General features: G+C 41.1%; 1 protein-coding gene across 1 annotated transcript; it reads left to right on the top strand.

Moving 5' to 3' along the window:
- The first annotated feature begins 569 nt into the window (after positions 1-569).
- Positions 570-17852, top strand: atp6ap1lb (ATPase H+ transporting accessory protein 1 like b). Its single transcript, XM_062053803.1, has 6 exons — positions 570-721; positions 1219-1301; positions 8290-8528; positions 8662-8712; positions 10138-10381; positions 15528-17852. Exons 1-6 carry the CDS (start codon positions 643-645, stop codon positions 15762-15764), a joined length of 933 nt encoding a protein of 310 aa, XP_061909787.1. The 5' UTR covers positions 570-642; the 3' UTR covers positions 15765-17852.
- Positions 17853-20886: the final 3034 nt, after the last annotated feature.

Below are 20886 nucleotides of genomic sequence, written 5' to 3'. Positions count from 1 at the left end.
ATCCACAAGCTTCTGGCAAGCTTCTGGTTGAATTTTTGACCACTCCTCTTGACAAAATTGGTGCAGTTCAGCTAAATTTGTTGGTTTTCTGATATGGACTTGTTTCTTCAGCATTGTCCACAGGTTTAAGTCAGGACTTTGGGAAGGCCATTCTAAAACCTTCATTCTAGCCTGATTTAGCCATTCCTTTACCACTTTTGACGTGTGTTTGGGGTCATTGTCCTGTTGGAACACCCAACTGCGCCCAAGACCCAACCTCCGGGCTGATGATTTTAGGTTGTCCTGAAGAATTTGGAGGTAAATCTCCTTTTTCATTTACTCTCTGTAAAGCACCTGTTCCATTGGCAGCAAACCAGGCCCAGAGCATAATACTACCACCACCATGCTTTATGGTAGGAATGGTGTTCCTGGGATTAAAGGCCTCACCTTTTCTCCTCCAAACATATTGCTGGGTATTGTGGCCAAACAGCTAAATTTTTGTTTTCATACTCAAGACAGCCATGACATTATGTTCTTTACATATGTTCTTTGACCACGACTGTATATTACATGCTTCTGCTATGCATATCTTTGATGTTTCTTGGTAAATTCCTGCTCAAACTCCAGGGTAAAATGCTGCAACAATCAACTGTATTTATATGAATGATCACAATCTGTTATATTGTCTTCTCCTTTGTCCACAGCAAAGAAAACGCCAACCACGCGACAAGAGTCACATCAAGTAAGTGACAATGTGGCGTGACGGAAGGCCTGATTCAATCAAGCCTGCCATGGCAATGTAGACGTGTGGATAGATGGTCCTGACAAATGCATTTTGTTCCTAACCCACATCACTGTAGTGCAAACTGCAGTAGGTGTTATTCATGCAACCTGAATTTGGCATCAGCGTGTGACTATGTATAGGTTGTTGAAAAACATTGCTCCAATTTAAATGATCTTATGATGCAACCAAATGTGGATGTTTGTAAATACCAGACAATAGCTCAACTGCAACACAACAGCTGATGAGTCAATGTGATGACGCAAAACATCTTGAAATAGAAAGGAGCTCCATCACGTAGGTGTAGGCCGGATTTGTGTGCATCTGTGTGTGTGCCAGTACGATGCGTTTTTTCTCTCTCTGAAATGGTTTGGACTTTTATTATTATGCTGCAATAGTTCAGAAGCATTGTTATCGTCTTAATGTGCATGCTGATATAATCTTTCACGTGTTTTCAGGTCAGGACGGCGAGTTTGGCTTAGAAACTGAAGAGGTTACTTTGACGCCTGAAGATGAAAACCCACTCTTGAGAATACTGCAGGTACGCATGTACACCTCTTCTGCCTCACACTCTTTCTCGCTGTCTCTCTGTCCGCCATTGTGTCTTCATCTGCACATCACACTTGTGCATCCACTTGGGTGCATGCGAGCCAAACACAGCACTCTGCCACGGTGCGTGACCTTGGATGTGACAATATTCCTGGTGTCACATTCACCAGAGGAAAAACATCTTTGCATCCCACGCATGCACACACACGCACACTCACACACACACACACACACACACACACACACACACACACACACACACACACACACACACACACACACACACGAACACAGTGGCATTCTAAAAGTGACATGTCTGTGGGACCATATGTTGCATCCGCCGATGCTGTCTCATATGGATTAAAGGATGCCTTGCAATTTGCGGTTCACTTGAAACAATGCATTGGTCATGCATTTGCATGGCTGTCATTGTATGTACACACAGAAGCCCCAATACAGTCACCTATTATCTTACATGCGAACAAAAAAAGGCACCGACTTTACATGTCTTGTGAAACAATGCTGGATTAGCACAAATGCCTTCTAATGTGCTGTAGCCTCAGAGCAAAGAGATTAAAAAGATGGAGGAGGAATGATGAATCAGCGCAGCATGTACAGTATGTTCCCACGGATCTGGGTACAGTATACAGCAGACCTGGGCATTGTACGGCCCGCGGGCCGCATCCGGCCCTTTGCGCATCCCTGTCCGGCCCGCGTGAGGCCAATCATAAATTACAAAATAAATTTAAAAAAGTATCTATGTCGAGTGTGCAATACAACGGTGCTGCTTTTGTTTTGAAAAGCGTTATTTGTATTACTTCCGTGTGGACGTATGCGCGTGTGCGATTGTGAGTGAATTGAACGGCGCAATTACAAATGACAAAATAAAGTTTAAAAAACATCTATGTCGTGCGCGCAATACAACTGTGCTGCTTTTATTTTGAAATGTGTTATTTATGCCGTATGTCCGGGGGGAACCTGTGAGTGAAGGTGCATAGAGACAAGTGATGAGACGCTAAAAAAAGAAAAGTTGATGAGGACTGGCGTGTTTCCAACAAGACATGGACTGCCAAGTATTTCTTTACATAAATTAATGATAAAGCCGTGTGCTTAATGTGTGGTACACAGGTTGCTGTGTTTAAATATCATTTTAATCGCCACTACACGAAGAAACACGAGGGAAAATACCGGAATGTGTCTGATGAAGCGCGCGCAAGGGAGGCTGATGCGTTGATGGTAAAACTGCAAACCCAACAAGGACTTTGTGCCATATTTCACACCCCCAGAGATGCAGCCGTCAGGACAAGTTTCGTCATTTCTCACAAAAGCGCCAGAAAAAGTAAGGCGTTTTCTGACGGAGAGTTTATTAAGGAGTGCTTATTGGACTTTGTTGCGCTGATAATGCCCGGAGACATGGATTGTTTTTCGCTAACTTTGGATGAGAGCTCTGATGCCGTCAATTAAAGAGACAACCACAGGTAATGACTTGTTCACAGAGGTAAATGCGTGTTGGGACAAGCTGGCAGGTGTGACAATCCAATCCACTTTATTTATATAGCACATTTAAACAACAAAATGTTTCCAAAGTGCTGCACAATAATATTACAAGCAATATTCAAATATTATCCTTAGCTCCACCAATGACTGAATAAAAAGAAAAAACAATTACATATAAAACCAATATAAAAAACAATATCAAATAAATATGATTAAAAACTATTTTTAACAACAGATGGTTGTCCAAATCTGATGGGGAAAAATGTTGGATAATGCAGGATAAAGTGACCATCAAAAGCAATCTGCTTTTGTATAAAGTTAAGTTAGGTTAAATTAAATTATTATTATTATTATTAATTATTATTATTATTATCATCATTATTATTTATCTTACGGTATATCAAAAATAATATTGAGCAAAATTTAATTGAAATATTGTCGTGTGGCCCTCCAGCAGTGCTCGGGTGGCTTATGCGGCCCCCGGTGAAAATTCATTGCCCACCCCTGGTATACAGCATAACCACGCACATCTGTTTATGACTCCCCCCATCAGACCGCGACGGCACTACAATATGAAGTACAAACGATAAAACATTGATTGAGAGTATGTGAAAGTCCGACTCCTATTTTCCCTACTTCCCTGACGCCGACTTAACATCTTGCAATGAATCAGAAAATTCAATAGCTAAAGTGCACCAAACATGGCGAAGTGTGGGGACATACTGTTTCGCACATTACCCATCATGCATTTCAGTGAAAATAATTATGACAAAGGTATGATGCTTAGATGTTTTTATAATGTCTACATGATTCATGGGGCATGTTACCTTGTAGGGCTCTTAAGAAGATTGTTTTTTACTCGATGTATTGGTGGTTTTCTATTCGCACCACAGGTGAAAAGGGTTGTTTGAATTGATACATATAAATACATGAAACACCACCACTATGGGACAACTAATTATTGACTACCACTAGTTTAAATTGCACAATTGTGATTATTTAAAGGTAAATATTCGAATTATGTAAATATCCCATTGGTCAAGTTGAAGACACTGGTGGATACCCCTGCTCTAAGCACTCCCAATTGCTGGTCAAAAGGTCTAAATTGTCCAAATTATCAATAATATTATTGTGACTGTCATTGTAATATAGATATTTCAAAGTGTTTCTACACATCTGAAAGAGTGTAGAAACTTATTTTAAGTGATATAAAACATCTAAATTCAAATTGTACTGAAGGAACTTTTGGATTTTGAATGATGAGACTGCGATCTTTTCCATTGTTGTACTATTTTACAAGAGTTTACAGCTTGGTTGGTATCTTTCTGTTGTCTATTGGAAACCAATTGTAATTGTACATTTACCATCTAATTACCACAGGACGTACTGCAAGTTAACTTAGTGCTTATCTGCACTGTAAAGATGTTCACTATACTTGGAAAGCCTCTTTACTGTAAATCAGTGTAAAATAATTTTCCATCTAGAATACCAGCACAACTAAAGATGGTTTCTTTAAAGGGGAACTGCACTTTTTTTATTTTTTTTATTTTGCCTATCGTTCACAATCATTATGAAAGACATTACGATGGATGTGAATCCATGTGTGTATTAAATAATTGCGATCAAAAGTCTGCTTACAATGGAGCCTATGGGAGCCGCGCAACTCACCTACAAAGCTCTTAAAAATAACTAACATTCAAACACCTCCATTGAGGTTTTATATACATGATGTAAGTATATATGTAATGTAGTAACAGGCACATTTATAATAACATTTAACATTTATGTGTTTTGATCATTTTAAGCATACGCGGCGCAATAATAAAAAAAAAACGCATCACGTTTGCTTTTGCTTTTTTTCTTCATCACTGATTTCTGCTCACTGCAGACTTTATGAGAGCCAGCAACCATAATAAAACATCAGTTACTGTACAAGGTCTGCTGTCATTAGAATGCTGAACCGCTGGGATGTTCATATATTCCCATTTACTGTAGGTGAAGAATGTCTCATAATCCTCATTAAGAATATGGGGTGGGGACCAAGCTTCTTTTCGTTTCGTTCTGGACATTTTCCGGTCCTAAATGGCTGTCGAAGTGTACCAACTTGTTGGAATACCTACTCAGACTTCTTCTGTCCAGGTGAGATCCATGATTTAGGATCTAGAATAAACTTACAGGGATCAAGGAAGCGAAGGAGCAGCAGACCATTTGATGATGTAAACATAGGCACACACAGTAGTGATCACGGCGCCGCTATAATTAGTTTGTCTGCGTTAGCGCTTATAATAACAATATCGCTTATACTTGGTTAATATTCAAATTCCGAAATGTAAATGGAGTATCTTTGGCGGTTTTTGAATGGTTATTTATTGGATTTTATAGGCGAAATAGTGGAGCTCCCATCGGCTACACTGTAAGCAGATTTTTATTTAAGTTTAATTAATATTTAAAATGTACTAAAAAAAAATCCATATGTCATCATCTCTTTCATAATGATTGTCAATGATAGGCAAAATTTCCCCAGAAAGTACAGTTTCCCTTTGAAAGCATGGAAGAACAATTAACAGGCCTTTTGCAATAATTATGATCAAATCATCATATTTTTGTATTATTACTAGAGACTACAAGCCTTCTTTAGAGATGAACATAAGGTTTTGTTCATTTGAAACCTTCCTTACCAGGGAGATCTTAAATAAAAAAGTCATAAATTGAGCAATACGGGAACCTTGAAATTGAAAACTCAAAATTACATTTTCTTCTGTATGAACTATTGGAATATGGCTGTATTTATTAAGTTAATAACATTTATTTATTGTCAGGATCACCCATCCATCCATCTATCCATTTTATACCGCTTGTCCCACTCGGGGTGGCATTTTATAGAATTTAATTTGCTGGGTCATGTGATCATCCGCACTTGGGAATTGTAATACTCGCTAGTTTACCACTACACAATTGATATAGATTTATTTATCAAGTTTAAAGACAACGTCAACCAGTTACTGCAAATACAGTAGTAAGATTAAACAAAATATTCAACAATAAGAATTCCAGTTACTGTCGCCCTCTCGTGGACAAAATGTTGTATATCAGCACGTTCATGGACTACCCCAGTTGACAGCAGTGTAAACAACATTTTAAGAGGCACAATTAGAAAGTGATGTTAATCCTTCTTTGGCGTTTGTATATTTTTAATGATTTAATCTGTATATGTTAAACTAGTTGTTGACGCACATTTGCTCCAAATAAAGAACTTATTCTACTTGAACATATTGCATATCCCGATTACCTATTACTGTATTCACGGTAAACCCAATAGCTATATAAAGCTTGATAACATATTCTGCTCCAAGGCTTTGTGTGGCCCTAAACAATATTTTGTTTGTGGTCCCATTTTGGTCTTCAATATTATTTGTTTATTTATTATTACTATTAGACTCCAACCTAAACCTAATGTCAATGCCCCATACACAAACACTCAGTATGTTTACATGCACTAAAAAACAGATTCATTCATTAGGTTGAAACCAGCTTTTTAAAACGCTTGTAAAAACTTACTTTTTTCATAATATTATTTTTCTTTTACAAAATACTGCCACATAAATTTAACATAAAGTAGCCAGAATGGGAGTTTTAACAACCATACAACCTGCCATTATTCAATTAAGTATGATTATAAATATGTCAAGCTTGTCGTTACCCTATAGTGTAAAGTAAAGATGACATGTTTAATGTTGGATTTTCATCAGTACATCATGATTATAATTATACTGTACTGTAATTATTATTATCAATCAATCAATAAATCAATCAATCAAAGTTTACATTTGTAGCCCTTAATCACAAATGTCTCAAAGGGCTGCACAAGTCACAACGACATCCTCGGCTCAGTGAATCTTATGAGTGTTAAGCCTTTTTTGTATGTTTATAAATTAGTGACGCCTCTTTTTTACAACTTTTTTAAAGGTTCCTTGAATGCACCACAATTATATGCTATGAGTTGGAAAAGTTAAACTTCAACATAATTTTGTCCGATGCTGCCACAAATAGATGTATTCTATTTTTACCTTTCTTCTATCACCTCACCTGGTCCCCATACATTGGAGCTGTGTTTGGCTGCATAAAGGTTAGCTTTGATGACATCATGATGTCTGTGTTGTGTGAACAGTAAAATGTATCATGCTGGATTTGTGGCAAAGATCTACCATGATCATGTGGCCCCTTTAGTGGTTGTGGTCCTAAGGCCCTGTCTACATTAAGCCGGATAACTCTTTAAACAAATAATTATTTAGCCTAAGCATCGTGTCAGCCACACTAAACCATCGTTTAAGGTCCCCCTTCTCGGATAATTTTTTACACGGGTAAGTGCCGTGCATTTCTTGAAGACTTAGAGCGTAAAATACGACAGGGTGGCCTTGTTTCCTGGTCGGCCTGTTGGTTACAGGTTGCTACCTATACCTGGAGTCTTGTGTACTGTTCAAGCGTGAATAAATGCTAATTCTATAAGTTCCCCTGCCTCTCACGTTCTCCTGACATCCTGCTGCGTCCAACCAGGCTGGCTTGCCTCAGAAACCATGGGGTTGTGTTGGATCAGTGAATGTCTTTGGAAGATCACTGTCGTCAACTGACCAAAAACTCAGAAATATTTCTATAGAGAGAAATTTGTTGTCAAAATTGGATCTAGAAATGATCAATCACGCGTTCATTTCGTCTTGCATTGACTATTGCAATTCTCTCTTCACCCTTTTCAACAAGTCGACGCTAAAGAGACTTCAGATTGTACAAAATGCGGCTGCCAGACTTTTGACCGGTGCACCTACAACAGCCCATATCACCCCCGTTTTATCCAGTCTTCATTGGCTTCCCCTCAGTACATCACTGACCGGTCTTCAGGCCAGGGTCTTCTAAAGATCCCGAAAACTCCCGAAAACTCGTGGACACCTAGCATTCCAGGCTATAGCTCCCAGACTCTGGAACAGTTTACACCAGTCCCGCTGTGATCTTGACTGTGTTGACACTTTTAAGAAACATTTGAAAACTTCTCTTTTTAGTAAAGCTTTTAGTCAATGCACATTTTAGCTATCATTTTTAATCACCTCTGTATCCTTTTTATAATGTTGCCCCTGTTGTTTTAAATTGAATTGTTGTTTTGTACAGCGCTTTGTGATTCTATCTGTGAAAAGCGCTTTATAAATAAAATGTACTTACTTACTACTTATCTCATGATTTGAGAAGCAGTGATTTGGGCCAGCATACTTCCTAACCAATAAGGGGAGGTGAGCTATTTAAACTGCAAGTCATATTGATAAAGCCCAAAATCTAAATAATGCAATGCAACATTTCTAAATCATGTATCACATTTGCATAAAATGTAAACTTTAGCCTGTATATTTACTTTCAAACATCCCACAAACTCTGGATGCCTTAAGTGTCTCTATTCCCATTATTATGCTGAATAATTGTTACATTCTTCATTCCTACAGCCTTTCAAGTGGCATCATGCAGAAATGTCTCACAGTAAGAGAAAACTGCTCCAGTCGCTGATGGGACCTTATGGCCCCCTAAGTGTGTCCTACAACGGGAAGACGTGCATTCTGTTCAAGGCAAAGCGGCTGGCAATCCGCTACAGGAACCACACCTTCATTGATCTAACTGAGAGAGTGTTCAATTCCAACGCACCTGTGGACACCAAAGGATCTATTTGCACCAAGGAAAAGGCCACGTGAGTCCCCACTAGGTCAAATATATTTGCAAACACACTGTAGTGGTAGCAATCTCGGTTTAATTCTCTCTTTAATGCAATGAGAAATGTTTACAACATATACAGTATGCAACATTCTATCTTTTGTCTACAGGCTTTCATTAAAGTTTGGTGATGTGGAGGACTTGCGAGGTCTAGTAATCAGGTACTTTATCTAGTCTTACTTCGTTTGTTTGTTGTGATTGTGTGTACCGCAAAACGAAAGGTTTTTAACCTGAGCAAGTAAGTACATTTGAGGGGGGGAAAAAAGCACACATACGACATACAATTGCACCCAAAAACATTTAAACCGTTGTAAACATTGTTTATTATTTAAAATGGGTAAACTTTCAAAAAATCACACATTTAAAAAAAGAATAGCGACATCCATCTATAATATTAGTTATGTTTAACTAATTAAATTGTTTTGTTTTGTTGGTTTAAATAATGTACACTACTGTAAATGTATAATCTTTGCAAATTGGAGATTATATTTATGGCTTTTTCAAGGGAGCCAGAAATTGAGTAATCAGTTCTGTGAAAGAGCCGTTCAAAAGACTCGCGTATTGCTATATATTTTGTTAGGTAACTCAAATCACTTGTAGCACTTACAAGATTTGTCAAAATAATTCAAATTTACGTATTCCACCGACATTTACTCTATTGGTGTAAATTATTCTGAAATAGTATTAATTAATTTGGCTTTTGTTTTATATGAAAACATTCATTAGGTGGTACCATGTCCCCATGCTTTGACAATGAGACCACTGTTTTGAAGATTTACCATACCGAAAAAAAAAATTCTGGCACAATGAAATCTATGCATGCTACAGATAAAGTCCATGTAAATTAGTTTACCATCGGCATTTTAACAATTCAGAAAAAATATAAATATAAGAGTTGAATGCATAAGTTTGTAATACATATAAATGCGTCTACAATATAAATGTGCACATGATCAAAATGTGAATGCAAAACTGTACTAGCATACCTTCTGAACTACTTTTTTCATGTTCTAATATTTCTTCTTTCCTGGTACAGAGTAAAAGTGGCACACACGACCCTCAACTGAGAATCGCTTTCATTGTTCATCACTATTGCAAATACTGTAAAGAGAATTTACAATGAGACAGAAATAATTAGTGTAACTGTATGTTTGTAAAGTCAAGTCAGTTTTATTCAATGTATATAGCGCCGTATCCCAACATAAGTTATCTCAAGGGACTTTACACATGGAGGAAGTCAATAACCACACTCCACATACATTAAAGACAACCAATTGAACCCCTCATGAGCAAACACTTGGTGACGGAGGCAAGGAAAAACTTCCCTTAGGGAATGAACCTCGGACAGAACCCAGGCTCTGTGTGGTGGCTGTCTGGCTTTTAGTCTTTGATATAATTTATTATGAAGAATGATAAAGTCCCCAAATGCCACATGAAAGCTCAGTTGCCTCACAAGTTTGATAATAAACATTGGAATCAACCAAACCACCTAAATGTCATGTGACGGTAAAGGGTATTATTTCCACAGAGTTTTGTTTATTGAATAAGATGTTATTTTTTGTCTTTTTGTGTGAATCATCCGCCAGGCTTCAGATGTCGAACACCTTCTACGAAGCAGCGGGTCAAAACTGGTTCACCCTCGACAGCGTGCACATCCACTACAACTGGACCCAGGAGGCCACATTCAACGCCAGTGAGGTCTACGCTCCTGCTACGTCGTCCTACCACTGCCAGCACGTCAGCAGTCTGCACAAATATGACACACTGCTGGTGCCCAGCTCACACACTGACACGTCTGCCAACTGGCACATTACCTTCACTGATTTCCAGGTACACACTCCGAAAGGAATGCACACATTATTAACAACGATGAACACAGTAGATGAGAACAGGGTTTGTTGTTGCACTAAAATTGCCTATCATCAAAACATATTTCAATAGTCATTCCTACATGAAAATCAATCTTAAAGTGTTGGCTTGAAAAGTGAATCCCTTAACTATCAACAACACCCCGTCACATGGTTGGTGGTCACACATTACAGGATGAGTGCTTGTCACAATGTTATATTAATGCGAAAATAACAGCTTTTAAAAAAGGTAGAACTGCATTTAATTAACTAGATGAGGCATTTCCTGAAGGAATTACGTGTGAATGCTCCAAAGCTGAAGTTGAACTGAAATCCTGGAATTTTGTTAGAATTGTTGAAGTAGAGCACGAAATTCCCAAACAGGCTAATATTTTGAAGTTGGAACCGTTTGAATCGGATGAAAAATGTGGGAGTTGTGGAACTTTGAAGAATATCCCATTGATTTCAATGGAAATTTCCCAAAAGTTTGGGAATTTCGGTAAAGAAAATCTTGAAAATGGTTGGTGTTGGAATTTTTCAAATCGGTCAAAAAATGTTGAAGTAGTAACATTTTTAATTGAGAAATGGTATTAAAGGCCTACTGAAACCCACTACTACCGACCACGCAGTCTGATAGTTTATATATCAATGATGAAATCTTAACATTATAACACATGCCAATACGGCCGGGTTAACTTATAAAGTGACATTTTAAATTTGCCGCTAAACTTCCGGTTCGAAACACCTCTGAGGATGACGTATGCGCGTGACGTGGCCCGGCGAACACGGGTATGCCTTCCACATTGAAGCCAATACGAAAAAGCTCTGTTTTCATTTCATAATTCCACAGTATTCTGGACATCTGTGTTCGTGAATCTGTTGCAATCATGTTCATTGCATTATGGAGAAGGAAGCTGAGCAAGCAAAGAAGAAAGTTGTCGGTGCGAAATGGACATATTTTTCGAACAAAGTCAGCAACAACAGTACACAGCCGGCGCTTCTTTGTTTACATTCCCGAAAGATGCAGTCAAGATGGAAGAACTCGGATAACAGAGACTCTAACCAGGAGGACTTTTGACTTCGATACACAGACGCCTGTAGAGAACTGGGAAAACACAGACTCTTACCAGCATTACTTTGATTTGGATGACAAAGACGCAGACGTGCTACTGTGAGTATGCAGCTTTGGCTTCTAAACATTTGATCGCTTGACCGTATGTGCGCAACTTTTTTTTGCGTATGTACGTAACTTTTTTTTAAATATATAAGCTTTATGAACCTTGGGTTAGGTGAACGGTCTTTTGGGCTGAGTGATTGTGTTTGTTGATCAGGTGTTTGAATTGTATTGGCGTGTTCTATGGAGCTAGGAGCTAACATAGGAGCTAGGAGCTAGCATAACAAACACGCAGGTGTTTTTATGCAGGATTAATTTGTGGCATATTAAATATAAGCCTGGTTGTGTTGTGGCTAATAGAGTATATATATGTCTTGTGTTTATTTACTGTTGTAGTCATTCCCAGCTGAATATCAGGTACCGTGAGTATGCAGCCTTGGCTGCTAAACATGTGATAGCTTGACCGTATGTGCGCGTCACGTACGTAACTTTTTAAAAATATATAAGCTTTATGAACCTTGGGTTAGGTGAACGGTCTTTTGGGCTGAGTGATTGTGTGTGTTGATCAGGTGTTTGAATTGTATTGGCGTGTTCTATGGAGCTAGGAGCTAGCAGAGGAGCTAGGAGCTAGCGTAACAAACACGCAGGTGTTTTTATGCAGGATTAATTTGTGGCATATTAAATATAAGCCTGGTTGTGTTGTGGCTAATAGAGTATATATATGTCTTGTGTTTATTTACTGTTGTAGTCATTCCCAGCTGAATATCAGGTCACCCCCGGCTCTCACAGCATCTTCCCTATCTGAATAGCTTCAACTCCCCACTAGTCCTTCACTTGCACTTTACTCATCCACAAATCTTTCATCCTCGCTCAAATTAATGGGGAAATTGTCGCTTTCTCGGTCCGAATCTCTCTCACTTCATGCGGCCATCATTGTAAACAATAGGGAACTTTGCGTATATGTTCAACTGACTACGTCACGCTACTTCCGGTAGGGGCAAGCCTTTTTTTTATCAGATACCAAAAGTTGCAATCTTTATCGTCGTTGTTCTATACTAAATCCTTTCAGCAAAAATATGGCAATATCGCGAAATGATCAAGTATGACACATAGAATAGATCTGCTATCCCCGTTTAAATAAAAAAAAATTCATTTCAGTAGGCCTTTAAGGAATTACTGGGATTTTGGGAGAACCGGGAATTTTTCCAGTACGAAAATTTGTCCTGATTAAGAGAAATGTTTTTACGGTAGAACGGTTGAAGTGGGTTGAAGTGGGTTGAAAAATGTGGAAGGAGTAGTCGCCAGAAAAAAGGGTCAAAAAAGGGTTTGCAAAAACGGGAATTCCTGGAATTTTTTTAAACTTGGAATTGTGTCCAGGATGAGTGGAATATGTTGAAGGTGGAATGGTTTGAATCGGTTGAAAAATGTGGAAATGGTGGAAGTTTGAAAAATGGCCAATTCATTTTGAATGGAAAAAATGTCCCGGAAATCCTGGAATTCTGGGAAATCTGGGAATCTTTGGGATTTGTCAAGGGAAAGCCCGAGATTTCCGAATAGGCTGAACAGTTTGAAGTTAGAACGATTTGAATCGGTTGAAAAATGTGGAAGGTAGAGCGTGCCAAAATCTGGAGAAGAAGAAGAAGTTCAACAATAAATACAGTAGATGCATTTTGGTGTAGAAAACCACATGTGTAAATGTTTTGGAGCATTCACACAATTATTTTCATTGCAGTGACAGTTTGACAAATGCATACCTTAATGCCTAGGTTCTCAAAGTGGGGTACATCAATTGTAAAATAGCCATGGTGTCTGAAAACTCATAGTTACGCAATGCCCTTAAAAGCCCCATTTGAAGAGTGCCTGCACAGCGTTTATTGATCACACACAGGCAGAAAGAAACGAAATAGACACAAAATTGTTTTTGTTGAACTTACATGTGTGTTATGTAAATACATAAGTAAGTCTGATAATTATGTTGTGCATTAGCAGTTTTTAATCTTAAATATGTCATTTAAATGAGAGCTGTTCTTACTTGATGCTGTGACTAATTGGTGCATTTTCTGAGCTGTGAGCTTGTCATTTGTTTTTTGACTGGATACACTGACAAAATTATGTTGTTATTTTTGTCATACAAACCAATTATTTTTACGCACTGCCACAGGATAGGTCAACGGATATAGCCGGCCTGGCACATGCCCTAGTGTATGTGCATACATTCATGAAGGGACAATTGAGGAAAACATACACTTCTGTAAACAGTTAATGTCCTACCCCCCAAAATCAATTATGCAATTATATAGTAATTGAAAACATCTAACAAGTAATAAATGGTTTAGCGTGAGATGTTGTATGGTGTGGTTACCGGCAATGGTTTTTGTTTTTTACACGACTTCAGGCCTAATATCTCAAAGGGTATGTGACTGTAAAAAATGTTTGTTAACCTCATCTTAATGCATTTTAACGCAAAATGAGCAAGAAACATGAACAGGAAATATATTGTTGGACCAGCTTGCTGTGTATGGGATATTTTGTAAGAATACAATATTTAAGTAGGCCAATGTGTGTCAAATAATTGTTGAAAATCGTTGCTCGCATCAAGGATAACAATTGTATTTTACTATTTAGCTAGCTAGTAGCAATATAAGGCATAGCTTTACATTCACACATTGTAAGAGTAATACTTTGTTTTGTTTTAAAGCTATTGTGTAAAAGCTAGAAGAAAAATACAAAGGAGTTCAATATTAACAATTTGACATGTAAAACACAAAAAGTCTTCTCACCTCAAGTTTAGTTGTCTCCATTGAAGACTTCGTAGGTGAGCTCTGTTGCTGAATACTCATAACAATCCCGGGCTCTGGATCTTTCTGTGTTGGAGTTTGCATGTTCTCCCCGTGACTGCGTGGGTTCCCTCCGGATACTCCGGCTTCCTCCCACCTCCAAAGACATGCACCTGGGGATAGGTTGATTGGCAACACTAAATTGGCCCTAGTGTGAATGTGAGTGAGAATGTTGTCTGTCTATCTGTGTTGGCCCTGTGATGAGGTTGCGACTTGTCCAGGGTGTACCCCGCCTTCCGCCCGAATGCAGCTGAGATAGGCTCCAGCACGCCCCCGCGACCCCGAAAGAGACAAGCGTAGAAAATGAATGGATGGATGGAATTTGAGAAGCAGTGCCCTCTGGTGGTAAGACGTAATGAACATCACAACAAACTCCTTACTATATATGGGTCATTGTATAGGAAAACAGAAGCGATTATCACTGTTGCTAATTACGATACTTGAGTTGAGGAAAGTGTTTGGAAAAATATAATTAATTATTTCAATTTGATCAAATAGAAATTGTCGAGTAAGACTTACTCAAGGTCAACATTACACAGCTTATCTGATATCTTTGCATTCAAATCAGGTTAAACAACACACTCATTGTGTGTGTGAACGACAAGAAGAAAAGCTTAGGTTGAAGTCATTATGCGCCACCTGAAAAATTAGCTGAACTAATATATACTTTTACTTACTTTATATTTTTTGTCTAATTAAGTTCCATACAATATCTGTTTATCATTTTAAGAATGCACCCTAATTGACATAAATTCTCACTTCTCACATTTAGTAAGAAATGTTATGATGGCGATCCAGAGCATCTTACAGGTGACATGGAAGGAAAATATATTCCTTTCATCTTTGAACTGTGGCGTGCCTTCTGTGTTCACAAACCACAGACAACCCTTGCAATTAGTCTAATTGTAAATAGTACATCCATGTTTTCTCTCCAACTGCTCCTCGTTTCTTCCCGATTCTCAGCAGTGTGCATGTGTGTGTTGCCAGCCATTTCCTTTCGTGATGTGCCTGTTTGGCCATCAGTCTGTTTACAGTATGTTTGGAAATCTGTTGGTCTGTCTGTACTCAGTGTGCTTAGCCATCTGCTCTGTCCTCTCTACCTGTGCGTGCTAAGCCCAGTAATAGCTACTTGAACTTGCTAGTTCAGCCTTGTCTCACATTTCCACCTTGTCTTTCAGATTCAAGCATTCAACGTGCAGTCGGACAAATTCGCATCAGCCAGTGACTGCGCTACGTTCCTGACACCGGCCATCCTCATGGGCTTGGTGACTTCTCTGATTCTTCTCCTGGTCCTAGCCTATGCCCTACATATGGTGGTTCACCTCAAGCATATCGACCGCTACGAGGAACACAAGGCCACCGTCTACTTCCCCCGGAGTCCAGAGGCTGAGTTGCCGGACAAGAACAGCCTGTGAGGGAAAAGGACAAGTACAGGAGGAGGGACAGAGGAGAGCATTGCTGAGGAGGCAGAGAACAAGTCATGGAAAAAGTATCCTCCACAGAATACTTCTTAAACAAAATGCCTGTTCACATGAAAACCGTGTAAATCACTTAAGTAAATGCAGGATACATTTTCCTTCTTTCCTCATTACCTGTATCTTGGTATCATGTATTGAATAAGTTCTCTGAATGCTCAAGCCTCCACCAAGCCGACAGTTCTTGTTCCAACCGTCAAAAGTTGAGGACTGCTCATGGGCCTTGAGGGCCAACGGCCGACCTTTACCCCAGCCAGCCATTCAACCTTTTACAGGCAATGTGTCGTTAATACAGCTATCATCAGATGCTCCTGAATACTTGTACCTAGTACATGGGTCAAGCTTCCGTCGCTCATCGTCTTTCCAGCTTTCTCTAAAGTACCCTTTCTCTAACAACTGCAAGTAATATATCCTTTAAACAGTCAGTTTTAGCACTGAAATAGTCGTATTAGCTGCATGCCATAAAAAAACAGGTCAATCTGGGCTAGTGCAGTGTTTCCTGATAATCAGACTAACTCACATGAAGTGCAGTTTAAAATAATCAACAGAGGCACAAATAGAAGGGGGTTGAGTTAGGAAAATAGGGAAACGCTGGTCTAGCATATGGCTGGAGTAACTGGTCCTTCAGAGCCTACGGTCTCTCTCATCTCAAACACTAACAAGACTGCTGCTTGGGATTCAACTGTGAAATGGCCTTTTATAGACCAGTCAGACAAGGAAGAGGAGAGTTCTACAAACTAGCACAACATTGGTTAGTGGCAAAAGCACTAACAAGATGACTTTCAAAGACTAAACGAGGAACAATGCTGCTCAAGATGACCCGTCTTAGGGCGACACATGAGTGAAACTCTTGGGGTGAGGTGGCTCTCTGAGAGGCAAGGGTTTGGTCAATGGAGCCCATGGGTTTTTCATCCACCGAGCGGGGTGGAATGCCAAAGCTACAACGGTGTTACCATAAAACATGGTGAGAGTGAGACAATGTGAAAAAGGGAGCTAACCATTACAGCTATGTACAAATCACATTCATGTACAGAAGCGTCATTTTTTTCGTTTTCTTTTTATATCGATGTACTCATTAAAAACTATTAGGTACAGGACGACTACACTAATCCTTATAACCAAAAGGATATACAAGTTGTAGATGCTTATAGATCGCTATACAATCATAGCTGTTTACATCAAATAGTGCACAACTAAGAAGCATATTTACAAGCAAGACATTGTGCTGTGAGGATCAGTACATATGATTTGTTTTCCTACAAACATTTGTCTATTTGTTTTACAACAGGGGCCTGAGAGTCAAGTCCAGTCTCATCTAACTGTAAATCCAAATTCCCTGCCTTAGAGGAATGATACTATGGAATGCCGTCCAGCAAACATGACTTATAAATGCCATTATTATGCCAGAAGCCACAATAGCAGCAGTAAGTCATTACCTCTGAATTAAACAAGAAGAGTCAGCATGACAGTAAGTAGATATTTTAACATTCAATATGGCAGTTCTGTTAATCTGTAGCAGTGTCAAACGTGTTCTTTGGTCATTAGTGTATCCTACAAACTATGGAATTTGTGCAGGTCGTTTGTCCAAGGACCAACTGATTGAAGATTGAACAATAAATGATATTCAGAGGAAAACGATTGTTTTGTTTATCAATGAGTGGACACTACTGATATACTTAAAGGGAATCTATTAATGCCAACTTTTTTACCTATTGGTACCTGCTACGTATTTGGGATCTTCACAAGTCCCGAAAATTTTAAATCAATTCATGTAGGCATGGTGGACTCTGCGGATGTCCCCCATTGTACTCCGATGCTGTAGTCAATCAATCAATCAATCAATCAATCAATCAATGTTTATTTATACAGCCCTAAGTCACAAGTGTCTCAAAGGGCTGCACAAGCCACAACGACATCCGCGGTAGAGAGCCCACATAAGGGCAAGGAAAAACTCACCCCAGTGGGACGTCGATGTGAATGACTATGAGAAACCCTGGAGAGGACCGCATATGTGGGTAACCCCCCCCCCCCCCCCCCCCCCCCGTCCCCCGTCCCCCCCGTCCCTAGGGGAGACCGAAAGCAATGGATGTCGAGTGGGTCTGACATAATATTGTGAAAGTCCAGTCCATAGTGGATCTAACATATTGCTAATCTGAAGGTAGTGCTCCCCAAACTACACCAGCATGTAAAATGTGCCACAAGAGGCAAAAACACACTAGACAAGGTTTACTCAAATATTAAACTGGGCTACAGAGCTAAACCTTTAGCACACATGGGCCAGTCAGACCACACATCCCTGCTACTCATCCCAGCATACACCCCCACCCGGATAAGTGCTCCCACCACAACAAAGTCCGTCAAAACCTGGCCTGATGGTGCCACAGAAAAGCTGCAAGACTGCTTTGACACCACTGCGTGGGAGGTCTTTGAAGACGAGGACCTGGAGAAATACACATCAGGAGTACTGGGCTACATAAAACACTGCACAGAGTCTGTTACTGTGGATAAGCGCGTCCGAGTCTATTCCAACACAAAGCCATGGATGACGAGAGAGGTGCAGAGGCTGCTGAGGGAGAGGGACACCGCGTTCAGATCTGGCGACGGGGAGCTCTACAGCACTGCCAGAGCCAGCCTGAAGCGTGGTATCAGGGAGGCTAAGGAGGACTACAAAACGAAGATGGAGGACTGCTTCCAAAGCAACGACTCCAGGAGGGTATGGCAGGGGGTCCAGCACATGACCAACTACAGGCCCAGCAACCTCCCGGCCGGCAGGGGAGACCCCTGGCTGGCAGAGGAGCTGAACTCCTTCTACGCCCGCTTTGAGGTAACACCATCGGAAGCAGTCACACTTCACTCAGTAGCAACACCTCACCCAACAGCCACACCTCAATCAGCAGTCACACCTCACTCGGCAGACCACAGCAGCCTCACCCTTTCAGTGACGGAACACGAGGTCAGACGCACACTGAAAGCCGTGAACCCGAGGAAGGCTGCGGGACCGGACGGCGTCTCCGGACGGGTGCTGAGAGACTGCGCTGATCAGCTGGCTGGTGTCCTCACCGACATCTTCAACCGGTCCCTGTCCCAGGCCACCATCCCATCCTGCCTGAAAACCTCCACCATCATCCCGGTCCCCAAAAAGAAAAACACTGTCAGCTGTCTGAACGACTACCGGCCAGTGGCACTCACTTCCATCACAATGAAGTGTTTCGAGAAACTGGTCCGGACCCACATCCTCTCATCCCTACCGCCCGCATTGGACCCCCATCAGTTTGCCTACCGAGCCAACAGGTCTACGGAGGACGCCATCGCTACGGCTCTCCACTCCGCCATGTCCCACATGGAGGGAGGGGGGAGCTATGTACGGCTGCTCTTTGTAGACTTCAGCTCTGCATTTAATACCATCTTACCTGACAGACTGGTGACCAAGCTAGCAGACCTCGGAATATCCAACCCCACCTGTCTCTGGATTAAAGACCTCCTGACTTACCGCCATCAGAGGGTGAGGATGGGTACCCACACCTCCACAGCCCTCAGCCTCAGCACCGGCTCACCTCAGGGCTGCGTGCTGAGCCCCCTGCTCTACTCACTCTACACCCACGACTTCACAGCCACCCACCCCGGCAATCACATCATAAAGTTTGCCGATGACACAACGGTGGTGGGCTGCATCTCTGGGGTCGACGAGACGGCATACCGGGACGAGGTGGAGCAGCTGGCAGTGTTGAGCAGGGTGAACAACCTGAAGCTGAACCAGCTCAAGACCCAGGAAGTGATCTTGGACAGTAGGAGGAGAAAAACTACCATACAGCCCCTGTACATCGACGGGGGCTGTGTGGAAAGAGTCTCATCCCTACGCTTCCTGGGAATTCACCTGGATGAGGACCTGTCCTGGAGGACCAACACCACGGCCATCGTCAAGAGGGCACAGCAGAGGCTCTACTTCTTGAGAGTACTCAGGAATCTCCACCTGAGACAGGATCTGCTGGTGTCCTTCTACCGCTGTTCTGTGGAGAGCATCCTCACATACTGCATCTCCGTATGGTTCTGCAGCTGCACAGCAGCAGAGAGGAAGGCTCTCCAGAGGGTCGTCAACTCGGCCCAAGAAATCATCGGGTGCCCCCTCCCCTCCCTGGAAGAACTGTATAACTCCCGCTGCCTGAAGAAGGCAGCCAACATACTCAAGGACCCATCCCACCCCGGCAACAGCCACTTCGATCGGCTGCCTTCCGGCAGACATTTCAGAACCATGCGAACCCGCACAAATAGACTCAGGAACAGTTTCTACCCCCGGGCCATAACTGCACTAAACGCAGCTAAATTGTAAAAAAAACAAAAAACAAAAACTCCCTCACGTGCAACATGAGGAAGCCACCGGTCAATCACGATCCGGGACTGTGCAATCAGCGATTACATGCCAACTGGACAATATTTATCATATTTATTCACACAATTAATCCACAATAAAAAGCCTGCACAGCATAGGAGGTAGGAAATGCTGACTCCCACCCCCTTAGCACACTGGGATTCAGCATTACTCCTCTCTAGTCACTTTATACTTTTTACTGTCTCGTTTTCTTTTACATTGCCTCCTAGAGTGGTCTTAGGCCACATTGTATATTGCATATTGTGTATATTGTGTTGTTTTTGTATATTGTGTGGTTTCTTCTTTTAAAAAAAAAATGCAAAGCACCTCAGGGAAGCAATCTAAATTTCGTTGGACCTGTACCTGTACATGCACAATGACAATAAAGATCATTCATTCATTAGTGAGAGTCCAGTCCATAGTGGATCTAACATAATAGTGAGAGTCCACTCCATAGTGGGGCCAGCAGGAAACCATCCCGAGCGGAAACAGGTCAGTAGCGCAGAGATGTCCCCAACCGATGCACAGGCAAGCGGTCCACCCCGGGTCCCGACTCTGGACAGCCAGCACTTCATCCATGGCCACCGGACCTGTGTCCCCCCCTCCAAAAGAAAGAGGGGGGCAGAGGAGAAAAGAAAAGAAACGGCTAACGGTTCAACTGGTCTAAAAAGGGGGTCTATTTAAAGGCTAGAGTAT

The sequence above is a fragment of the Entelurus aequoreus genome, linkage group LG07 (genome assembly GCF_033978785.1).
Source record: "Entelurus aequoreus isolate RoL-2023_Sb linkage group LG07, RoL_Eaeq_v1.1, whole genome shotgun sequence".
Taxonomy (NCBI): domain Eukaryota; kingdom Metazoa; phylum Chordata; class Actinopteri; order Syngnathiformes; family Syngnathidae; genus Entelurus; species Entelurus aequoreus.
The sequence above is the reverse complement of the archived record's forward strand: the minus strand, read 5'-3'. Positions and strand labels throughout refer to the sequence as shown.